At 38.0% G+C, this 19,027-nt stretch overlaps 1 protein-coding gene across 3 annotated transcripts in view; it reads right to left on the bottom strand.

Annotated features, from left to right (window-relative positions):
- The window catches only part of PRUNE2 (prune homolog 2 (Drosophila)), a 217,426-nt gene that overhangs the window by 15,009 nt on the left and 183,390 nt on the right, over window positions 1-19,027 (bottom strand). For all 3 annotated transcript variants that reach the window (XM_012721297.1, XM_012721295.1, XM_012721296.1), the window contains exons 13-17: window positions 9,513-9,686; window positions 7,020-7,028; window positions 4,153-4,255; window positions 3,023-3,154; window positions 1,854-1,940 (exon numbers count right to left, since the gene is read on the bottom strand). In XM_012721297.1, coding sequence (XP_012576751.1) covers window positions 1,854-1,940; window positions 3,023-3,154; window positions 4,153-4,255; window positions 7,020-7,028; window positions 9,513-9,686 — 505 coding nt within the window. The remainder of the gene's footprint in view (window positions 1-1,853; window positions 1,941-3,022; window positions 3,155-4,152; window positions 4,256-7,019; window positions 7,029-9,512; window positions 9,687-19,027) is intronic.

Below are 19,027 nucleotides of genomic sequence, written 5' to 3'. Positions count from 1 at the left end.
GCAGCGGGCGGGTCAGGAGAGGTCTGCCACGCCATGTGGTCACCTCCGGGGGCAGACAGGGATCGAACTCATGCGGAAGTGGCTTTAGCTTCTTAATGCAGTGCTTTAACCCGCTGTGCCACCAGGGAGGGCCCTAATATGCATTTTTTAAATGGCTGAAAAAGTATCAGACACAAAACCATTTTGTAACATGTAAAAACCTGTAGGTAATTCAATTTTAGTAATTAAAAATTTTTATCAGAATACAGCCATACATATTGTCTTTGACCATTCTTGTCTTGCAGTTGTGATGGTTTTGAAGTTTTGGTAAGAACAAACAGCACACAGAAATTAAAAATATTTACTATTTGATCTTTAACAGGAGATTGGCTGGCTTTTGCTATAAACAATTACTATTTGGCTTCACTGAACCTTAGGATTTGCTTTTGTTTTTGTTTGTTGGGAAATACTAAACAGCATTTCTTTCAGAGGACTGTCATTAGGACTAAATACATGTCAGCTATTATTATAGGTACTTTGCCACGCTGCTTGCCAAAATATTATTGCCATTGTTGTTATCTTGAAACCCCCTTCAATAAATAATATTGAATTGTAATCATTTTATAATATTATTTATAGTAACAAATATTTTTAGTCACAAAAACATTTTATTAGCAATGTATATTAAACAAACAACAATAAATCAATACTAACAGCAATCATTACTTTTTTCACATTACACTTTTCTATTACACTTTTCATAAGCTCATCAGAATACACTGATTTCTGCTCCGTTGCCAAAACATTTTCTGCAATTATTGAAGTAAGGGGGCTTTGTGTATCTTAAATATTTCATGTTAATTATTAAAACATTTCAGCTTAATATTGTAGAGTTAACCTTTGCCAAAGGAAAATTAGATTGAATACTGCTACTCAGTTGTTGGAAGTAAGGAATGATGATGCTAAGCAAACATAAGGAAGTGGAGTCTGGAAGTTATAGTAAAGTCTATGTAAAATAGTATCAAGGATTTTAATCCTTAAATATTTTCCCAGAAGTTTATGTTATCAGAATTTTTAGTGCTTCATTAGTAACTTAGAAACAGAAAATTTTCAGTTAACCTGATCTATATTTTGATGTTAGGCAGGCTTTGCTATACTTTTATAGCTTTCTAGAAAAACACACTATTCCTTTTATGGAACTGTTTCAAGTGCTTACTTGAAACACACATCTTACTTTTTATTGCCTTCCCAAAATGTAACTTAATTGACCAACTCACATAAAATATATGAGGAAAAATATCTACCAAATTGAAATGAGTTCAAACTAAGAATCCTTATAGATGATTAAACAAAGCCTTCAAAATAACTGCACAAATTCTTGATCACACGATGGTGACATACATGATATTTCCTCAGAAGAAATGGAACAATTAAGAAAAGACTTGGCTTCTGCTTTTGTACTTAGCTACCCTTTTTTTTCCACTGTCATGTTACTCTACCTGTTCTACTCTCTAGAAAATACTGTTATCACTTTAAAAGTATTGTCCAGTATTTTTTGTAATGTGGCACAAAAACTCCACTCCTTCATTTTCTATGTTTATAGCAAGCAATATAGAGGTTGTACTTTCTAATAATGCAGGAAGGATATTATGAATTAAAGCTCACTAATTAACTAATGCTTAATCAGTCTCTTGCTGGGTAGTCCAAGGAAAGGCATAAGACAAATATATTTTCCTAAATGCTCTCTTAGTTTATGAATTCTCTGTAGGACAATTAATATATATATGTATATTATATATATATATTATAAAATACCATATATATATATTAGATAGCCAGTAGTCCTTTTACTTTTATTATAATAAAAACCATACCTTATGAAAGGTCGTGTCACTGCAAGGATTGTTCTGATGAACCAAGATGGATGAACAATAATGAATGATTTCAAATTCTTCCGCAATCTGTTTTGTAAAAAGAAAAAAAAAATTACTCCTAATCCGCTTTCAATGGGAAGTTAAGCAGAAAATGTCTGAAATTAAATATTATATATAAATATATAATATAAAATATTAGAGAGTTCCAGGCAAGTTCCTATCTAGTGGTTAAGATTTAGAATGAGCATAATTAATAAAAATATGCTTTTTGAGATATAATTTGAAACATGTATGTATGATTCAAACCTCATTTTTCCATGAAATAAACTAACACAGAGTGGTTGTTTCCTTAGTGTGTGCATGCATCTCTCATCAGCATTGTATAATGATGCTTTTCATTTTTATTGTCACTATCTTTACTATTTACAAATATAGCCTGAGTAGCCACTTGGACAATGTATTTGCTCTTACTGAGTCATGGTTTTTTCTTCTGGTGATCGTAATAACAGAAGTGCTGCTATGTGCAGAGGAGCACTGGCTGCTCTTGGTATTCAGGCATAGCTTTAGTGGTGCTACTTTTTGAGTTCTTGGGTTCTTAAATGATTTCAGTTAATACAAAAGGAAATGCACACGTTATGCAAGGAGTCAGATCTAAGAGGATGCCACACATGTTGTAAGCAAATTTTTAAAAATTATCATAGCTTGTGTTCTAATAACTTTTTATTATCACAACAAGTTGTATTCATCAAACAAGTATGGATGAAAATGAAATATCTTGAGAAAGGGACACACAACGATATCATCTAGACTCCTGGTTAACTTGAATTAACAGTAAGTGTTGAAATAAAAGCATGAAGGTGGCCCAAATGACAGCAGTCACAAGCAAACAGCAGCACAGCCACAAGATACCTCCATGTGGTATCCATAGTTTAAAACAGACTTGGTCTCCAGGCATTAAGCTGCAACATTTAACACAATCTGGGAAAGATTTGCTTTATTTCAAAATTGGGACATCAAGTGACACTTTTATTAATATTTGTAATTCATTATCTTAAATCTCTACTAATTTAATGTTCCTAAAATGTGATTGCATTTTTGATAGATTTAAAGGAAGTTCGGTAGGGGGTTACTGAGGAAGTCAAAACAGGGATTCAACAGACCCCACATACCGTCTATCAATCATCTGGTAGCACTTCTTCATCCAGCCTAGCCCTGGCATCCTCCGTCTTGGGGTTGCGCCATTCAAATACACAATCATATAGTCTTCAGCTACCATCAATTCTAAAGTGCTTATTACATATCTGATCAAAGGAAGGAAGAGGAGTGTTTTCAGTTCCCACATGATATACTTCATCTTATTTACATCATAATTATGAAACATTTAAATCACAGGGTGTAAGACATCTAAAAATACTGCTTCTTCACCTTAAGAAAGTTACCTAAAATCAATGACAGTGAGTATTGCTCATATATTTGTACAGCTATGTCTTTCTCTCTTCCTCTCTCCCATCCCTTCTATCTTTTTTTAAGATGTATTTTTTATTTATTTGTTTTTTATTTATTTATGCATACAGAACGGGGGCGCAAGCCAGAGGTGCGGGGGCGGTGAGAGGATTCACCGGAGACAGAGTGGGGAGCAGAACAGGCTTGACTGTCGAAGTACACTGCTGAGGGGAGCAGGGGGCCAGTCAGGAGTGGTCTGCCACGCCATGTGGTCATCTCCGGGGCAGGCGGAATCGAACTCATATGGAAGTGGCTTTAGCTTCCCAGTGTTGTACTTTAACCCACTAAGCCACCAGGGAGGGCCCTCTCTATCTTTTTAATGTTGTACCCTAGAAAAATGTGTGGGTTAGAAGTCTGACTTTCAAAAATATCAATGGAGTCATCTTTGTGTGTGTGTGTGTGTATAAAATGTGTTTATATATACATATATATTTATATATCTTAGTTGATATATAAATGTCAACTAAGATCAATTAATGAGAAATATAAGTGAAATCAGGTTATTATAAATTGACTAAGAACATGTTATTGGGACACAAAAACAAATTTCACCTACAGGAAATGTTACAGAATAAAAAAATCACAGCAAAATTGTGTTCATTAGTTTTCAATCTATTCCATTGACAAAAGTTCCTTTAAAGTTTTTAGACTCCTGAGCATATTTCTTGAAAAAGATTTCATTGACTTTTTTATCAAATACTTAAAATATTCTATATCATCTATTTCCTTTTAATAATGATGATCTGTCATTACAGAGCTTGCTTACTCCAAGCACTTTGCCATAAGTATCACTCACAGGAAAAGATTTTCCATGACATAGTGGTAATCCGCCCGATTGCTGTCTGGCAGAAAGCAGGCGGCAAACACAATGATGGCATTGAGACCGTCCCCATAGTACCCTGGGGGACAAACAAAAAGACATTTGTAACCAGCTGAAAGCTCTTAACAAGGTACTATTTAACCTAAAGGATAAATCTGGAAGTCTTGGCAAAGGAATATGGATGTAAGACACATATCTTTAAACACTTTTGTAGGTATACATATATATATATATATAATTATCTTTCAAAGATAAATATACATGTTACAGAGTCTTGAATATGGATAATGTGAATAAATTTTTATAACAGAATGGGGTGGTTATATATTCAACTGACTTAAGGAAGAGGAGCCAGACTTTTTCACTGAAGTGTTTCTAATTTACATGCTTTTTTTCCTTTAATGCCTAAAAAAAATTCTATCTGATCCTCTTTAGCTCTTTTAGTATTAGATCTCAGTTAATTCGAAGGTAAAATGTAGCTACTGAACTGCAATATAATTGCATACTCACATACTCCAGTGACCAGACAAATAAAACACCTTTATTTTGGTTTCAAAGCCTGATCCATTTGCCTGTAGTGTTGCTGGGATCTCCAAATTCAATGGGCAGTACACAGGTATGTGGAAATATCTGGTCAGTCCTAGAATAACTGAGCATAAAATTCAGAGCCTAGTCTCTTAACAAAAGTGCAAACTTAAGAAGGGCCTGGCTATAAAAACTATTTCTGAGTTTTATGAAATTCAGAAATATGTGCTTTGGGGAAAGCTTGGAAATTGCTTTCAGGGAATAGGGGTAGGGAAATGCTACTTATAGTTGGTAGTGGGGAAATAAGAGGTCAGATTTGTAGGCAGGTGTGGCCATTGAAACTCCAAAGTCAAGGAGAAGGCAGTGTTATCTCAGGGCATATTTAGCCACTGTTAAAAGTTCTGATATATATAGTCTTATAGCTTAGCTCATCTTTGACATTCATGGCAGGTGCTGATCAGATACAAACCCTATAAGTTTGTATATGGAGTCTCGTGTGTCTTCTGGACTTTGTATTTTAATGTTCCTTTTTAAACACTCACTGTCATAGAATACAGTTTTGAAATTGTTAAACAGAGATTTTCTCAAAGCTTTGAGTAGGAGGACAGGACACACCCTGAGGCCTGGCCCAGCCCTCTCAGAAGGCAGTGTGTTTCATTCCTGCAGTGTTCTAAATACCCCTCTGGTGATTACATGGCACTAAAATACTGGCTGGATATATACTTGGATGGGTTTACCTCTTAAAAAACAGTTTAATAAGATGTTTTCTACAAAGATAGAGAGTAGGACTCTCCCACAAAAAAGGTGTGTGTATGGGGGTGGGGGGAGAGAGATACCAACTAAAAATACTTCAAATGATGGGTCTGTGCATATTACTCTTCGGAGGCTGTTACATACAGTTGCGTGTTCGGCCACATCTCTCAAAAGATGCTCTCTGTGTATGCATACACCTGATACAACACATTTTGGAAAGAGCGTCCCTCTAAAGGTTTTTCTTTAGCTCCATTATGTCCTCTATTTACCAATTTCTTTTTAGACTTTGTTATAAAGGAGAATGAAAACAGATGTATTTTAAACATTAAATGTTTGTTCCACTCATTTAAGAATCATAACTGAATGAAAATGTACAAAGGATAGGGTGGGTTAACTACACTGATCCTAAACCACGAGGATATGAAGTCACGCTCAGCACAATAAATGAGACTGAGCTCATTAAAGGAGACAGTGGATGTAATAAGTCCAACATAGCAGTAAATATAACAGCATTCTGCATGCAGCTATTTGGCTCCAGGGAGTCAGAATAATTTCAAGATCATGATGGTCCTTTTTCATTTTCTGAGAATTTCTAAGATCTTTTTTCAAAAAGGAAAGGTTGAGGATTATAAATAGCACTTCGCAAGTTATCTTAATTGGCAGTCAGCTCTTTGTGTCAATGCTATCTGTCCTTGGAAGGATGTGGTATCACTGTCACTAGAGTTCATTTAACCATGGAATACTCAGAGATCCGCTTACCAGTTCGTGATCATTCTTTTTGTATAAAGAGAACGTCTTTATATAAAGGAATGACAGGAATGTCTCTTTAAAGATAACTGAAAATTATAAAGGAAGATTTGTGTGTGTGTGTGTGTGTGTGTGTTTACTTTTGAGTGGGGGACCTGTAGGAAGGAGAAAAGAAAAGAAGGGCACAGGATAATATATAAGATGTAAGAAAGGAAATAGAAGAGAAATATTTTCTCAGGAAAACATTCTGTCTAAACTAGAGCCAGTGCCACTGCTGTCAGATTTTGGGACTGTTTCAGATGGTAACTGTTGGCAAGGTGCAGTAATTAGGGTGAGTATGCCCATTGCTTTTGGCCCTTGCAGGTGCCTTCAAGGTGGGTCAGCTAGCCCATTTCTAGCCTGAAAACAAAGTGCACACAAGCAAAGTTGCCTGTCAGTAACTGCTTTTGAAGTTTGTTTTTTTTTAGACATGAATGGCTCTCTTCCTAATAGCCACAAAGGGAACTCCAGGTGTGTATGTTGAGGCGCATGAGCAATCCCACTGAGGTGCTTCCTGGGACCCTCTGAAGCAATGATGCAAACCTTACCTGAGGTAGAACACAGAGGAATGTAAGGGGATGTAACACAAGTTTGCTGGCCAGCAAATGGAATGGAGAGAGAAGGAAAGATGGCACAGTCATAGCGCACGCATGCTCACATGCACACTCGCGTGCGCGCACGCACACACACACACACGCACGACCAACGTCCCTAGTCTGCAATTCTTCTCCTCATTCTTTCCAGGCTCACTTGTCCAGTAACACTGCAGAGAAGGTTACCTGAATCTCCTATAATAAGATAAGAGAAGTAAAGAGACAAGAAAGGAAAACTCCTTGTTAACAACACTTTGACATGACTATCCTTGGTTATTTAAATGCAATCTTTGCTCCAAGTTGAAAAATGTCAGTTCTGGCCTCCAAGTAACCCCATACTGTTGACTGATCAAAACAACCCAGATCTTTCCTTGCTTTTCATTTAAGCAGATGCAGGGATATAACTTATGGGCTCGTAGGAGGTGGCCGAGGAGGGTGAGATCACCCTCCCTCTTTTGACTGATGAAGTAACAGAGGTTCAGAGAAGTTAAAGGCTACAGACTAAGATGGATCTTAAATATAAACCACCTACCAACAGTGCATACTGAGGTCACCAAAGCAAAATTATTGTTCAAATATTGTCCCTGGCACTGGTGTTCCCAACTGGTGTGGACCCTGGCAGTCCTACATTGTGATGAACGTAGGCAGTCTCTGAACCACCCTGATTTTGTAGCTGTGCAGCACCAAACACTGCACAGCTGCCGCCTTCCTATTAGCCTGCCCAGGAAACTCCCTCCTAGCACAATGTAAGGTACGAGAACAGGACCTGTGCTCACTAAGTAGGGCTGCTTTTTCAAAGCTCATCAAAAGCCAGGACGACCAAATCAACAGAACAGCCACTGGGAGAATTGCTTTTTCATTATGAAGGTCTAGAGAAGTGGTGTGAGCTTTAGCACAGCAGAGCTTTGACAAATTCAGAAGGAACATTTGAACTATCTGCACCTGCAGAGCACAGAAGCCGTCCAGGGTTTAGGAAGGGTGGCATCTCACTAGTGTCCGAATGGGTGCAGCCAGGGGCACAATCATGCAGGCCAGCACCTGGAGCAGGCCGAGACAGGATAAGGAAAGGTAGACTTCCCGTCCAAACAGACCAGAGAGTCACACAGGCTTACGACACAGGATGGAGAAGAGCGAACCCAGCAGGGACATGGGCACAGCAAACCAGGTTATCCCTGAGGCACTGGCTGAGTGTTCAAAAGGAAGGTGTCAGGCAGAAGCAGGAGGTTGTCCGACCCTCACATGCTGGTAATAATCACTCTCTCTGGATCTGAGGAACTGACTGACAGGGCTCAACCCACATACCCAAGTCACTTAATTCCATTGTGGTCGAAAGAACAAGTCGGACAGTCTACTGGGGTAGTAAGAGATCATCTGACCCTCCGACAGTAGTGAAGCCTGTCTTCTTCAAAACAAGGGGGCTTCTTAATCTAGGACCCAGGCTAAACATTTATAGATGCATCACAGGTGACTTTGATGTACTTTTCTACATTTTTTGGGTGCTTGTTAATGGGTACAGGCTATTTTAGTGCTCGATCTTTGTTTTGTTTTTCAATAAACAAACAAACCCAAAATACCAGTTGGTTGGAACAAAGGAGGTTTGACTTTCCGGGAAGATTTGGATGCTGTTCAAATGGTGTTTTTCATTCTAAGAACAAAAAGGTTGACTCTATAACAGATTATCTGTCACTTACAGCTGGATTAAGCCAGCTCTCAAGAAGAACCATGGGAAAGTTTTCCCTTGGAGGAAACTACCCCTAGCCCCACAACAGTTCCTGGATCTGTTTTACCATTTTCCGTTAAATAGTGAGGTAAAAAAAATTAAAAAAGAAGGTCATGGCCAGGGCTCCTAGAGGTATCTTGCTTATCTTATCTAGGCCACCTAGCCCTGAGTTGGTGCTGATACTTACATGCGGGTAGCAATGCACAGGATGAAGGTGGAAAATTGGCTGGTGAAGAGAAGTCTGATTGAAAAAATAAAATGTCCTTCTCCTTGTTAGAAAACAAAAGCTAAGGGTTTAATGCAGCACTAAGATGCTTATTTCCCTATGCTTGTTAAGGAAGAGTGAAGTTAGAGAACAATGACTGCCTTGTCAGCTTATACTTTTTCTGGAACAGCTGAGTGGTTAGGGTGGTGCTTGGGGCCTGCAGGAAAGGAGTACATGCAGCAGGGAAATCAAAAAGCTGTTTTGTTTTCTGAAGTTGACAATATTAAATGTGTTGCTTGTGCTCATCCACTTTTGGTGAGTCCCGATTAATCAAAGCTCTTGGAGCTCCAGGAAAGCACTGGAAATACAAGATACTGCTTTCTCCTCCTCCTTGTCCCTCAATTAACAGGTGGAGGCTTTGGCTCCAGGCTGCTGTTAACTGGCTGTCAGGCATACATGCCATGAAGTACATAGAAAAGCAACCTTGAGTTGGGAAAAATAAAACAACCAGGCTGGGTTTAAAATGATTTCTAAAGCTTCTGAGGAGGATTCCAAAGACCGTTTGGTAATTAGAAGCACCCCAGGTATAGTTATCTTACTACAGCCTATCGGGATACAGACTCTACGGTCCCCTGGACATGGACTAGTAAACAGATCTTTGAGATGTCATTCTAAAGAGAACTCTACTTGGACTTTCTACACACAATATAACTACTCCTTCCCTACTTCCAGGACTAGCAGAGAGCTTGACTACCTCCATGAGAAATGACTCTCCTGTAGGGCTCGATGACCTTCATGTCAATTCTCTGCTCTTGCTCGCCAATCACCACAGTCCTCCACAACCGGTTGTCCTCCCGTTCTTCTTCTGCTGTATATTCTGGAATAGACTCTGACTCTTGACCAGAATCTTTGTTGGCTGTGGGATCTTCTGCAGAGGAAGCACAGAGAAGGCTGAGGAAGGAGACCTTCACATTTGAGGCTGTTCAACAATTAGCAACTGCCTGATAGAGAAACCGGATGGAGCTCCCTGATTTGTATAGCTCCTGGAGAGATTCACATCACCTTGATCACAAACAGGACACTCATTAAGTCTAAATTATAGACTGATTTAATAACTGAATCTTTAATAATTAAATTCACTGCTAAGATGGGGCACAGGTATGGAGCTAGAGCTGACTTAAGTCAGTAGTGTGGACCACTGGGGTGTAGGCTGGTTGCATCTTATTCTTGACCAGATAGGTGGAAGATTTCAGTGCTTTAGGGCAAAGGCTATTAACAGGCCCAGATAATCTTGTTTGCCTTGGGTCATATCCCCTAACCTACCCTGAGTGCTCACATGTTTTCTTTCTCTATATACCTCAGCCTGGTATTTTGATGATTTCTCTAGCCTGGGCCCTTGTCTTGAGACCCAATGAAGCTGAATTCCTGTCCCTTTGGGGAGCACATCTGAAGATAAATTTGATATTACTTCCGATGGATTTCTCAAGTGTGCTACAGAAAGATTTGGTAGTGACACACAAACAACTTTGTAGGCCAGAAGTACTCTAAGGCCTAAAGTTCACAAAAATCCTATTTGTCAGTATATATGGGGGTGTGTGTGTGGTGGGGGAAGGCCCACTGGGCATTCTTTGGGAGGGATTTACTACTTACTCTTGTATATCCAAAAAACTAAGATTTTTTTGGTATTTTAAAAAAAATAATATAATTGTTTTTATAACATGTTGTGCCTTTTTCCATTTCAGCTGTAATCCCTGTGAGCTTTCCATGGCCAAATCACCTGTGTGCCATCACCATAGTACAGTGTACTTCCTTCCCTCTACTGTTTTTTATTCTATTCCCCATCCCACCCCTGTAAAATGTTCATTATTATTATTTTCTACCCTGGCCCTTTTTACTCCGGCTATGAGTGAAACCATCTGGTATTGTTCCTTTTCTTTTAGACTTATTTCACTAAGCATGATCTTTTCCAGCTCCATCCATGTTGCTGCAAAAGGTAAGTGTTTATTTTTTTGATAGCTGAGTAATAGTCCACTGTGTATATGTATCACATCTTTTTAATCCAATCATCTACTTTTGAGCATTTGGGTTGTTTCCAAGTCTTTCCAATTGTAAATGAAGCAGCAATAAACATAGAGGTGCAGGTGTCTTTTTGAATCAATGTTTTTGTGTCTCCAAAACACATGTTTTTTAAAAAAATATTTTATTTATTTATGCATATTAGAGCTGGGGTGCAGGCCAGAGGTACAGGGGTGGGAGGGTTCACCAGATGCAGAGTGGGGAGCAGAACAGGCAGATCTACTGAAATACAGTGCAGAGGGGAGCAGTGGGTGGGTCAGGAGAGGTCTGTCACACCATGTGTGTCAGGTCCCTAACCAGGGACCAAACCTGTTCTGCAAAGGTTGTGGATAGCCTCATAATGCTGTGCTTTGACCCCTTGCACCACCAGGGAGTCCCCAAAATGTAAGTTTTAAAAAGAAAAAGCAGCAGTTGTTACCAATTTTATTTTAAGTACCAGAAAGTTTAACAATGGTTATTCTTTGTATGTCTATGTAATCTGAAGGGAAAGATTATTGATTACCTTCAAAATAATTCTGTGAGATACTATCATTCTTATTTTTCCACTAATGGGAAATAAGCTTTGTATTCTGTTTGTGGCACTTTGATAACAATAATAGTAGTGGCATTTTATTCAAGCACAGCAGTTGGTATTATAAACAAGACATCACTGTAAAAACTAACTCCTCCGTAGTTCTCAGGTCACAGGGATAGTAAGCAAATATTAAACCTTATCTTTTCTACTCTTTTAAGTTATCACATTTTATCTTGATTATATAATGTCTCATTTGAGCTTTTTTTTTTTTTTTAAGATTTATTTATTTATGCATACAGAACTGGGATACAGGCCAGAGGTACAGGGGTGGTGAGAGGATTCACCAGAGACAGAGTGGGGAGCAGAACAGACAGATCCATGAAGTATACTGCTGAGGGGAGCAGCGGGCAGGTCAGGAGAGGTATGCCATGCCATTGTGGATCACCTCCTGGGTGGGGATCGAACTCATGCTGAAGTGGCTTTTAGCTTCTTAGTGCTGTTCTTTAACCCACTGTGTCACCAAAATAAGCTCGTTTGAGCTTATTTTACTGTGAGGTTGGAATTTCTTGGTCTAAGAAATCGTGCCTCTATTTACAATAGCCAAGATATGTAAGCAACCTAAATGCCCCAGAAAGGATGAGTGAATCAAGCAGGATGAGTGAATCAGGTGCAGTATATATGCACAGTGGAATACTACTCAGCAATCAAAAAGATAAATTCATGTCATTTGTGGCAACACAGATGGAGCTCAAACAGATTATACTAAGAGAAATAAGAGAGAAGGAGAAAGATAAATATTGAATACTTTCACTTATATGTAGGATACAGAGAGACCAAAGGAAAGGTCAAAGGGAAATCTTGAAAGCTGACTATAGATCTGAGATATTCAGTAGGGGAGGAGAGAGAGATGGAGAGATGAAAACAGGATGGGGAAAAGCACACAAGACTATGACTAAGGCTACCAAAAGAAGGAGATGCTGGGGTGAGAGCAAAGGGGAGATGAGGGTCTAATGGAGGATTACTGGGGATTTCATTACAGTGTGGTGAAATAACGTATGACTGCAGAGGTGTAAACCTATAAGACATAAACCATAAGACATACACTATGATGTAAATATATAACACAATAAGTAAAATTAATTATTTATGTAAAATAAAAAAGAAATTGCTACTGATTATTTCAATGTTCACCTCTACCAACCCATTCCACGGTTAACCTGAAAATCTATACAGAACACGCAATAACAATTGAGAGGTGAATGGGCAAATAAGAGAGAGTTTGGGCAAGTTCCCAGAAATACAGGTAATCTATATGGGGTCCATAACAAAGCCATTGTGTACTAGAAGATTCTGCAAGACATATTCAAGTGCACCTAATTACTTATGACTTAGAATAGCAAAATGAAGTCCAGTTGGACAGCAATCCTAGCCTTTTTTTGCCAAAACAAACAGCTACCACCTCCTCAGAGCTTTGCTTCACTCTGGCTTCCTCTGCCTTCCCATGGGCACTCAGCAGCTTACTAAGGATGGAAAGCAGCAATCTTTGGCTTCAGATCAAGCACTGTGTCACTAGTGGAAATTCAATCATTTGCACTGGACATCCTGTCTGGATTCCCTCTTACTTCTCCCTCCCTACTTGGTTTAGGGCTTCTGGATGGCCATCATAACTCCCTTCCCAGACCCAGTTTTCCATGTAGTCTCTACTCCCTCAGCACCCTGGTCACTAATGTGGGCATGTCTTCTGATGCCTCTAACACACCTGCTTTTTCCTGTAATGAGCTCACCATGCACCTGCCCCTCGTCACCCTGTTTGGGACTTTTCGGATATGCTCTGGCTGAACCCCAGTGATCTGTGTGAAGTAGTTCATTTTGGTTTATGTGTATGTTTATTAAGAAGACATCATTTTTAAAAAATTGTATATTCTTTCTCCCCATTATAAGAGTAAAACACATTAATAAAAGTGCAAACTATATAGAAACTATTCATGAAAACAGCATAAATGGCCAATGCCTCTCACTCAATATGCTTGATGTGTATTCTTTCCATGTGTGCAGCCACAGCATACTTTATTTACCAAAATGTTTGAGTATTCTATATATTCTGCTTGCTCCATACATACTGTGGTATCACACACTATTATCTAAGAATATAGCACAGACTTCGTTTCGTCTCAGTGAAACTTCATTTTTTTTAAATGACTTTGGGCTTAATAATCAGAAAATTTAGCTCTGTTCCATTTTGTTGCTGTTGTTCTCTATAAAGAGTGTGCATCTTTGTGCAAGTTTCTTATGTCATTTGTGCACCTGCTGCACAGTGTGCTGCATCAAGGGGCAAACGCATGTGAGCTTCACATGGGCACTGCGGTTCTTGAATAGGTCACATTGAATATGAACTTGTTCTCCACAATGTCAAAAACACTGAAGGCTATGAAAGTCTTAAAAACCCTTAGCAATTTAGGGGGAAACTTGTCTCAATGTGGGGTCAATGAGTACTTCTGTAATTATTAAATAAGGTAAGAATTTTCAAGTGTTTATTAGCGATTTCTATTTCTGTTATTGGCAGGAAGCACCCATTAAAAGTCCTTTGCTTACTGCGATTTATTGGTATTGATTTGTTTGAATTTTTTATATAGAACTTTGTCATGTATTCAAATTATTTTCCTGATTTATGCTTAGCTTATAAATTTATCTGTGCATTTTTCAATTAGATATTTAATAATTGTATATAATTGAGTCTATTAATTTTTGCTTTTATTTTTTATTATTATATCACTGTAAAAAAAACTATACTTTTACCTTAAAAGTATGCATATAGATACATTTTCTTTCATTTTGGGGGAAGATTATTTATGTTCATAGAACTGGAGTACAGGCCAGGGGGAAGGGACGGTGAGAGGATTCACCAGAGACGAGTGGAGGGCAGAACAGGCAGAGTGATGAAGAACACTGCTGAGGGGAGCAGCAAGTAAAGCAGGAGAGGTTCTGCTGCGCTATGTGGGTCACCTCCCTAGCCAGGGATCCAACCCATTCTGAGGCAGTTGCAGCCAGCTTCCTGTGCTGTGCTTTAACCCGTTGTACCACCAGGGAGAGCCCTCTTACATTTTTATTTTAAAAGCAGCACCATTACTCATTAGGTTGGGGGGCAGGGGTTACCCTGTTCCCCACCCCCACTTCCATGAAGCCATCTTGGGCTGGTTGCTGGGAAATGAGGGTAGAACTGAGAGGCCAGGTAAAGCCTTTTAATGTGGAAGGCAGATGGCTAAGAAAGGCCTCTTGCTTCTCCAGCTTGGACTTGTACCCAGGGATAATGGAAGGAGACACATGCAGGAAAAACATATAGAGACACTTGAAAGAGACCCATGGGTTAGAGACACATGGGAAATCTGTCCTTGACAGAAAAAATAGCAGCCGTTATCTTGATTTGATTTGTACTTTTATTTTTGGCACAGAATCACCTACCTGGCCTCTTTTTCATTTTACTCCATTAGGAAGTAGCGTAGACTTGTGGCAATCTTTAGGGCCTCAGTGGCCCTACTCAGGCCAACCCTATTTGGCCATCTGTCCACAGGGGATGGTAACCTTGGGTGTTTTACTGGAAAACTATTATTAGCAAAATCTTCCTTTCTCTTCCCTCTCTATGCATACTAATTCTATTAAAGAAGTATTACACTGTGAATCTGCCTTTGACTCTATGTATCCCTATTTTAAAACATGTGCAGCATCTGTTTGGGGTCCCTGGGTACCCATCAGTTGTACACTAACAGTTTTGGTTCAGAAGTTGGAGGCTGGATCTTTTTATGAAGTTATTCCTAACGTATCATCAAATGATAGCTTAAATGTTGCCTTTCATGGTAAATTTCCAGAATTTTGTCTCTTTCCTCACCTCTTCCGATTGATGTAAATGAGCAAAAGAAGTTATTTAAGAGGTAGGGGTACAATACATTCTCTTAAGGTGCTTATTTTTGAAAGGCAGCAATATAAGCTAGTAAGATATAAACTTAGTTTTATTTACTTCCTTGAATTACCAATATCTTCCCAATCTTAATAAATCATCTGCTGTAACTATAAATTACCATCTCCCCCTGGGCCATTATTTTCTCACTATTTTCAAAATTTTCAGGTCTCATTTAACTTTGTATCCCCAAGCCCTCCAAATTTAATTTTTGGTCTCATGCTCTCTTCACTGAGAAATGCTTGATTTCTTTGTTTCCTTTTCGCAGTGATGAGATTATCTCCCTGGTGACTGTTGAAGTCAATTAAGCCTTAGTACACAGGGGAGAAGCCAACTTGAACGTTTTCTTTTGCCTTCCGGGAGATGATTTTTACACACAAATTCTTCCATGTCCTGTTCTACATAGATCACAATGTGGAATAAGTCTACCGTTCAGATTCACCATGGACTATGTGGCAATGATATCCCTAGTAGCTTCCAGTAAGGACATTCTTCTATGAAAATTTCCTGTAACTTGACCTTGCATTGATGGAATGAGTAATCTTAGAAGATACTATGTTCAGCCTTTTTCTTGTTAGGGAAAAAAAACAGCCAGAATACAATTAAGAAGTTTTTACATTTCATCTGGTGACAAAAAGTAGTAGTTCTTGTAAGTTGAAAACCTTGGTTTACAAAAGAAAGTAAAAACAGCTTTTCAGATGATGTCATTGTGGCATAAGGTTGCTTGTGGGTAAAACAAAGTAAATGTAACACTTGATTAATTTCCATGCAGAGTTAAAACATGGAATTGATTTTATAAGTCAGTTGCCTGCAGGCTGTGAAAATAATGGAAGACTATAGATATAGAAGTTAAATGAAATGACTCTGATTATCTGAAAATAATGTTGGGATAACTTATTCACATAGAAAATGTCATTAGGGAATTAGCATTAAAAATGCTAGTTTAAATGAGGTCACTTAACATCACTTAGGGACCTAGGAAGAAGATATAAGACTGCATGAATATTTTTATAATGTTCTTATCAGAATTAGTCAGGCTAAAATTCTTCATCATTTTTCCATTTCCCTTATGAAATGCTTTTGCTGAGATATGAAGTATGGTAAAAAATAACTTTTTGGAAAAAAGAAATAGGTCATCATTTTTTAGACCTTTGATATTTTAAAGTTTCTGTGATTTGTATAATAAAGCACTTTTTGAAAACCCAGACAGTTCAAATCTCCTTTAGTATGAAAGATTGATCTTTAAGTCCCTCACAATCTGTATGTTTCTGATCTCTTTGGCACTATCACCTTAAATTATACCATAAGTGATATATTCCAATTGTTTAGACAAAATTTTTTTAAAAATTGCTTGGAAGTGAAGAACAATTTAACATCTTCAGATAGTAAGAGTCAAAGTTTTCTGTCAACAAAATTACATTGTAGTCGAACACCCTCAAAGAAATGTTTGGTCATCAGCAAATGAATAAAACTGGCAAATGGTGTGAAAGTCCTTCAGGTGCTTGACAGAGTAGGGGCCTTCACGTCTTGTGAATGACTAGACAAAAAAGGGTACAAGTACGAGGTGTGCAGTTACGTTTGTCTAGTCAAGTAACAGGGCCTCCCTATTTACTCCATATAGTTATGGGGAAGCAGTGTGGCCCAGGAGCCAAGGACCAACTCAGGGTTTGAATGTGGCTCTGACATTTGTAAATTGTAGTTAACCTCAATGTCTCATCTAAAAAATGGAATGAAATATACCACATAGAGTTGATGTGAGGATTAAAGTATATAGAAATATTTATAAAGCACCCAGCACAGATCATGGCACACAGTAAGGACCATGCACATGTCCATTAAATGAAATAATTTACACACCAAATATGTTTGAAAACTATGCCTTAGAAATTCCAATGTTGCCTGGAATGCATATGATTCAAAATACTCATACAAGAACCAAAGAAAAATGCAGCTTTCAAGCACTATTTCATACTTTGGGACTAGACTGTATTCCAGTTCTTTTATATACTCCATTATCTATGGCTGCATATTTATAAGATCTAGTTCTTTAGACATACTGTTTTCAGCATTGAATGATTGTGTTTGTTTAAAAGTGTCTAAACATACATCTTTTATTTAATATTCAACTTACATTAAAATTCTATCTGTTGAGTTTAAAACCTAAAAGTAGAGCTGTGACTGTGAAGCTGGCTCTTTCAACACAACTATTTCAACTAAATAAAAAGAAACTATGTCAGCAAGTGGCAGCTTTAATTACCAGTTTGCGTAGATGCCACCACTTTGCTTGGCAGTTTTACTATTTATAAACATAAAAGGTTCAGATGTGGTGTGACACAGCTCCCTGGGGTAACAGGGAGATAACAGGAGGTGGCGTGGGAGGAGTAGGGAGGGTCCTGCCATCCCTGTCTCTTGCAGGATTTTAAGTTGAGGCATGAATTTTACATGGGAGAATATATTAGCAGGGAAGGGACTGGGCAGCTTGGATGGATGGAGAAGCTGGGAAACTCTCGAAAAAGAAGAGTGAGTTCAAGACCCTTCATCTCCTCTTTGTGAGTTTTAATCTACAATGTCAAATATCAAGATAACTAGAAAAATTAAAAAACATGTTAAAATGCAACATTATATTCTACTTAAACACAATGAACTGCGTGGAAACAATGAACTGCGTAGAAACAAGTCTCCCATTCTGTAATATAAGGTCTGACTCTTGACTCGCCATGGTGGCAGCCTGGTGGCTCAGTAATCTTTGGTTAATTCTGAGCTAATTCAATAAATTTCTAATCGGCATCTCCCATGGATGATACTGCTTGGATTAGTATGGCTTTAAAAGTCAGTATTTCATTTAATTGTGGTATTTTTTTCTAGCCAACTTTTTAAAGATTAAAAAAAATTAAGAAAAATTACAAGAAAATTCCAAGTTTTTACAATGCATCAAACAAGTAGTATGGCCAGGATTCACTTTCCAACATGATAAAATTAGAGAATGTGACCCTGTATGACAAAAACTACATGATACCATTTTTTAAAGCAAATACTTTGTATTTGTACATCTTACTTAAACAAAATTTCAGAGTAGAGGGGAAAAAATGAAACTGATACTTGTATCAGAAATGTCAGCAACTTTTTATTTTCTTCCTTTTTATCATTCTCGTTCTGCACCCTACTCTTTGCCTCTTTCCTTTCTAACTTTATTGGTGATATTGCAACAAATATAATAAAGTATTTGCCCTCATGGAGCAAATATTCTCCATGAAAAAAGATAAATATACAATAAACATGCAAATAGTTAAATGACTTGATTAGTGACACATGGAAAATAAAACGCATACTGAACTAGAGGATGAGTAGGGTTTGGGGTAGGAAATGGAACACATTTGAATACTGAAATCAAGAAATTCTGTGCAAAGAGATGACATCTGATTAAGATCTGAAAAAAGAGAAGTCATGTGTATTATAAGGATAAATTCTCATAGATTGGGAGCTTATACAAAGAAAGTGATAAACTGACTTCTCTACTTCAAATTTTATCTTGCAGATAGCAGATACTATTCTCTTCTTCTGCAAACCAAGCACCAATTTCATTTAACACAGCATGTGTAAAGTTTCCCTCAACACTAGCACCTAGCAAAAGACCTGGCATAGAGAAGGGGTCTAACAATAAAGCAATGGTTATATATGTGAATCAAGCCTTGTCCTGTCAAGTTTTAAGCCATCAGTCATAGCCACT

Source organism: Condylura cristata, unplaced genomic scaffold, assembly GCF_000260355.1.
Source record: "Condylura cristata isolate star-nosed mole 26May11 unplaced genomic scaffold, ConCri1.0 scaffold00006, whole genome shotgun sequence".
NCBI classification, from domain to species: Eukaryota; Metazoa; Chordata; class Mammalia; order Eulipotyphla; family Talpidae; genus Condylura; species Condylura cristata.
The sequence above is the reverse complement of the archived record's forward strand: the minus strand, read 5'-3'. Positions and strand labels throughout refer to the sequence as shown.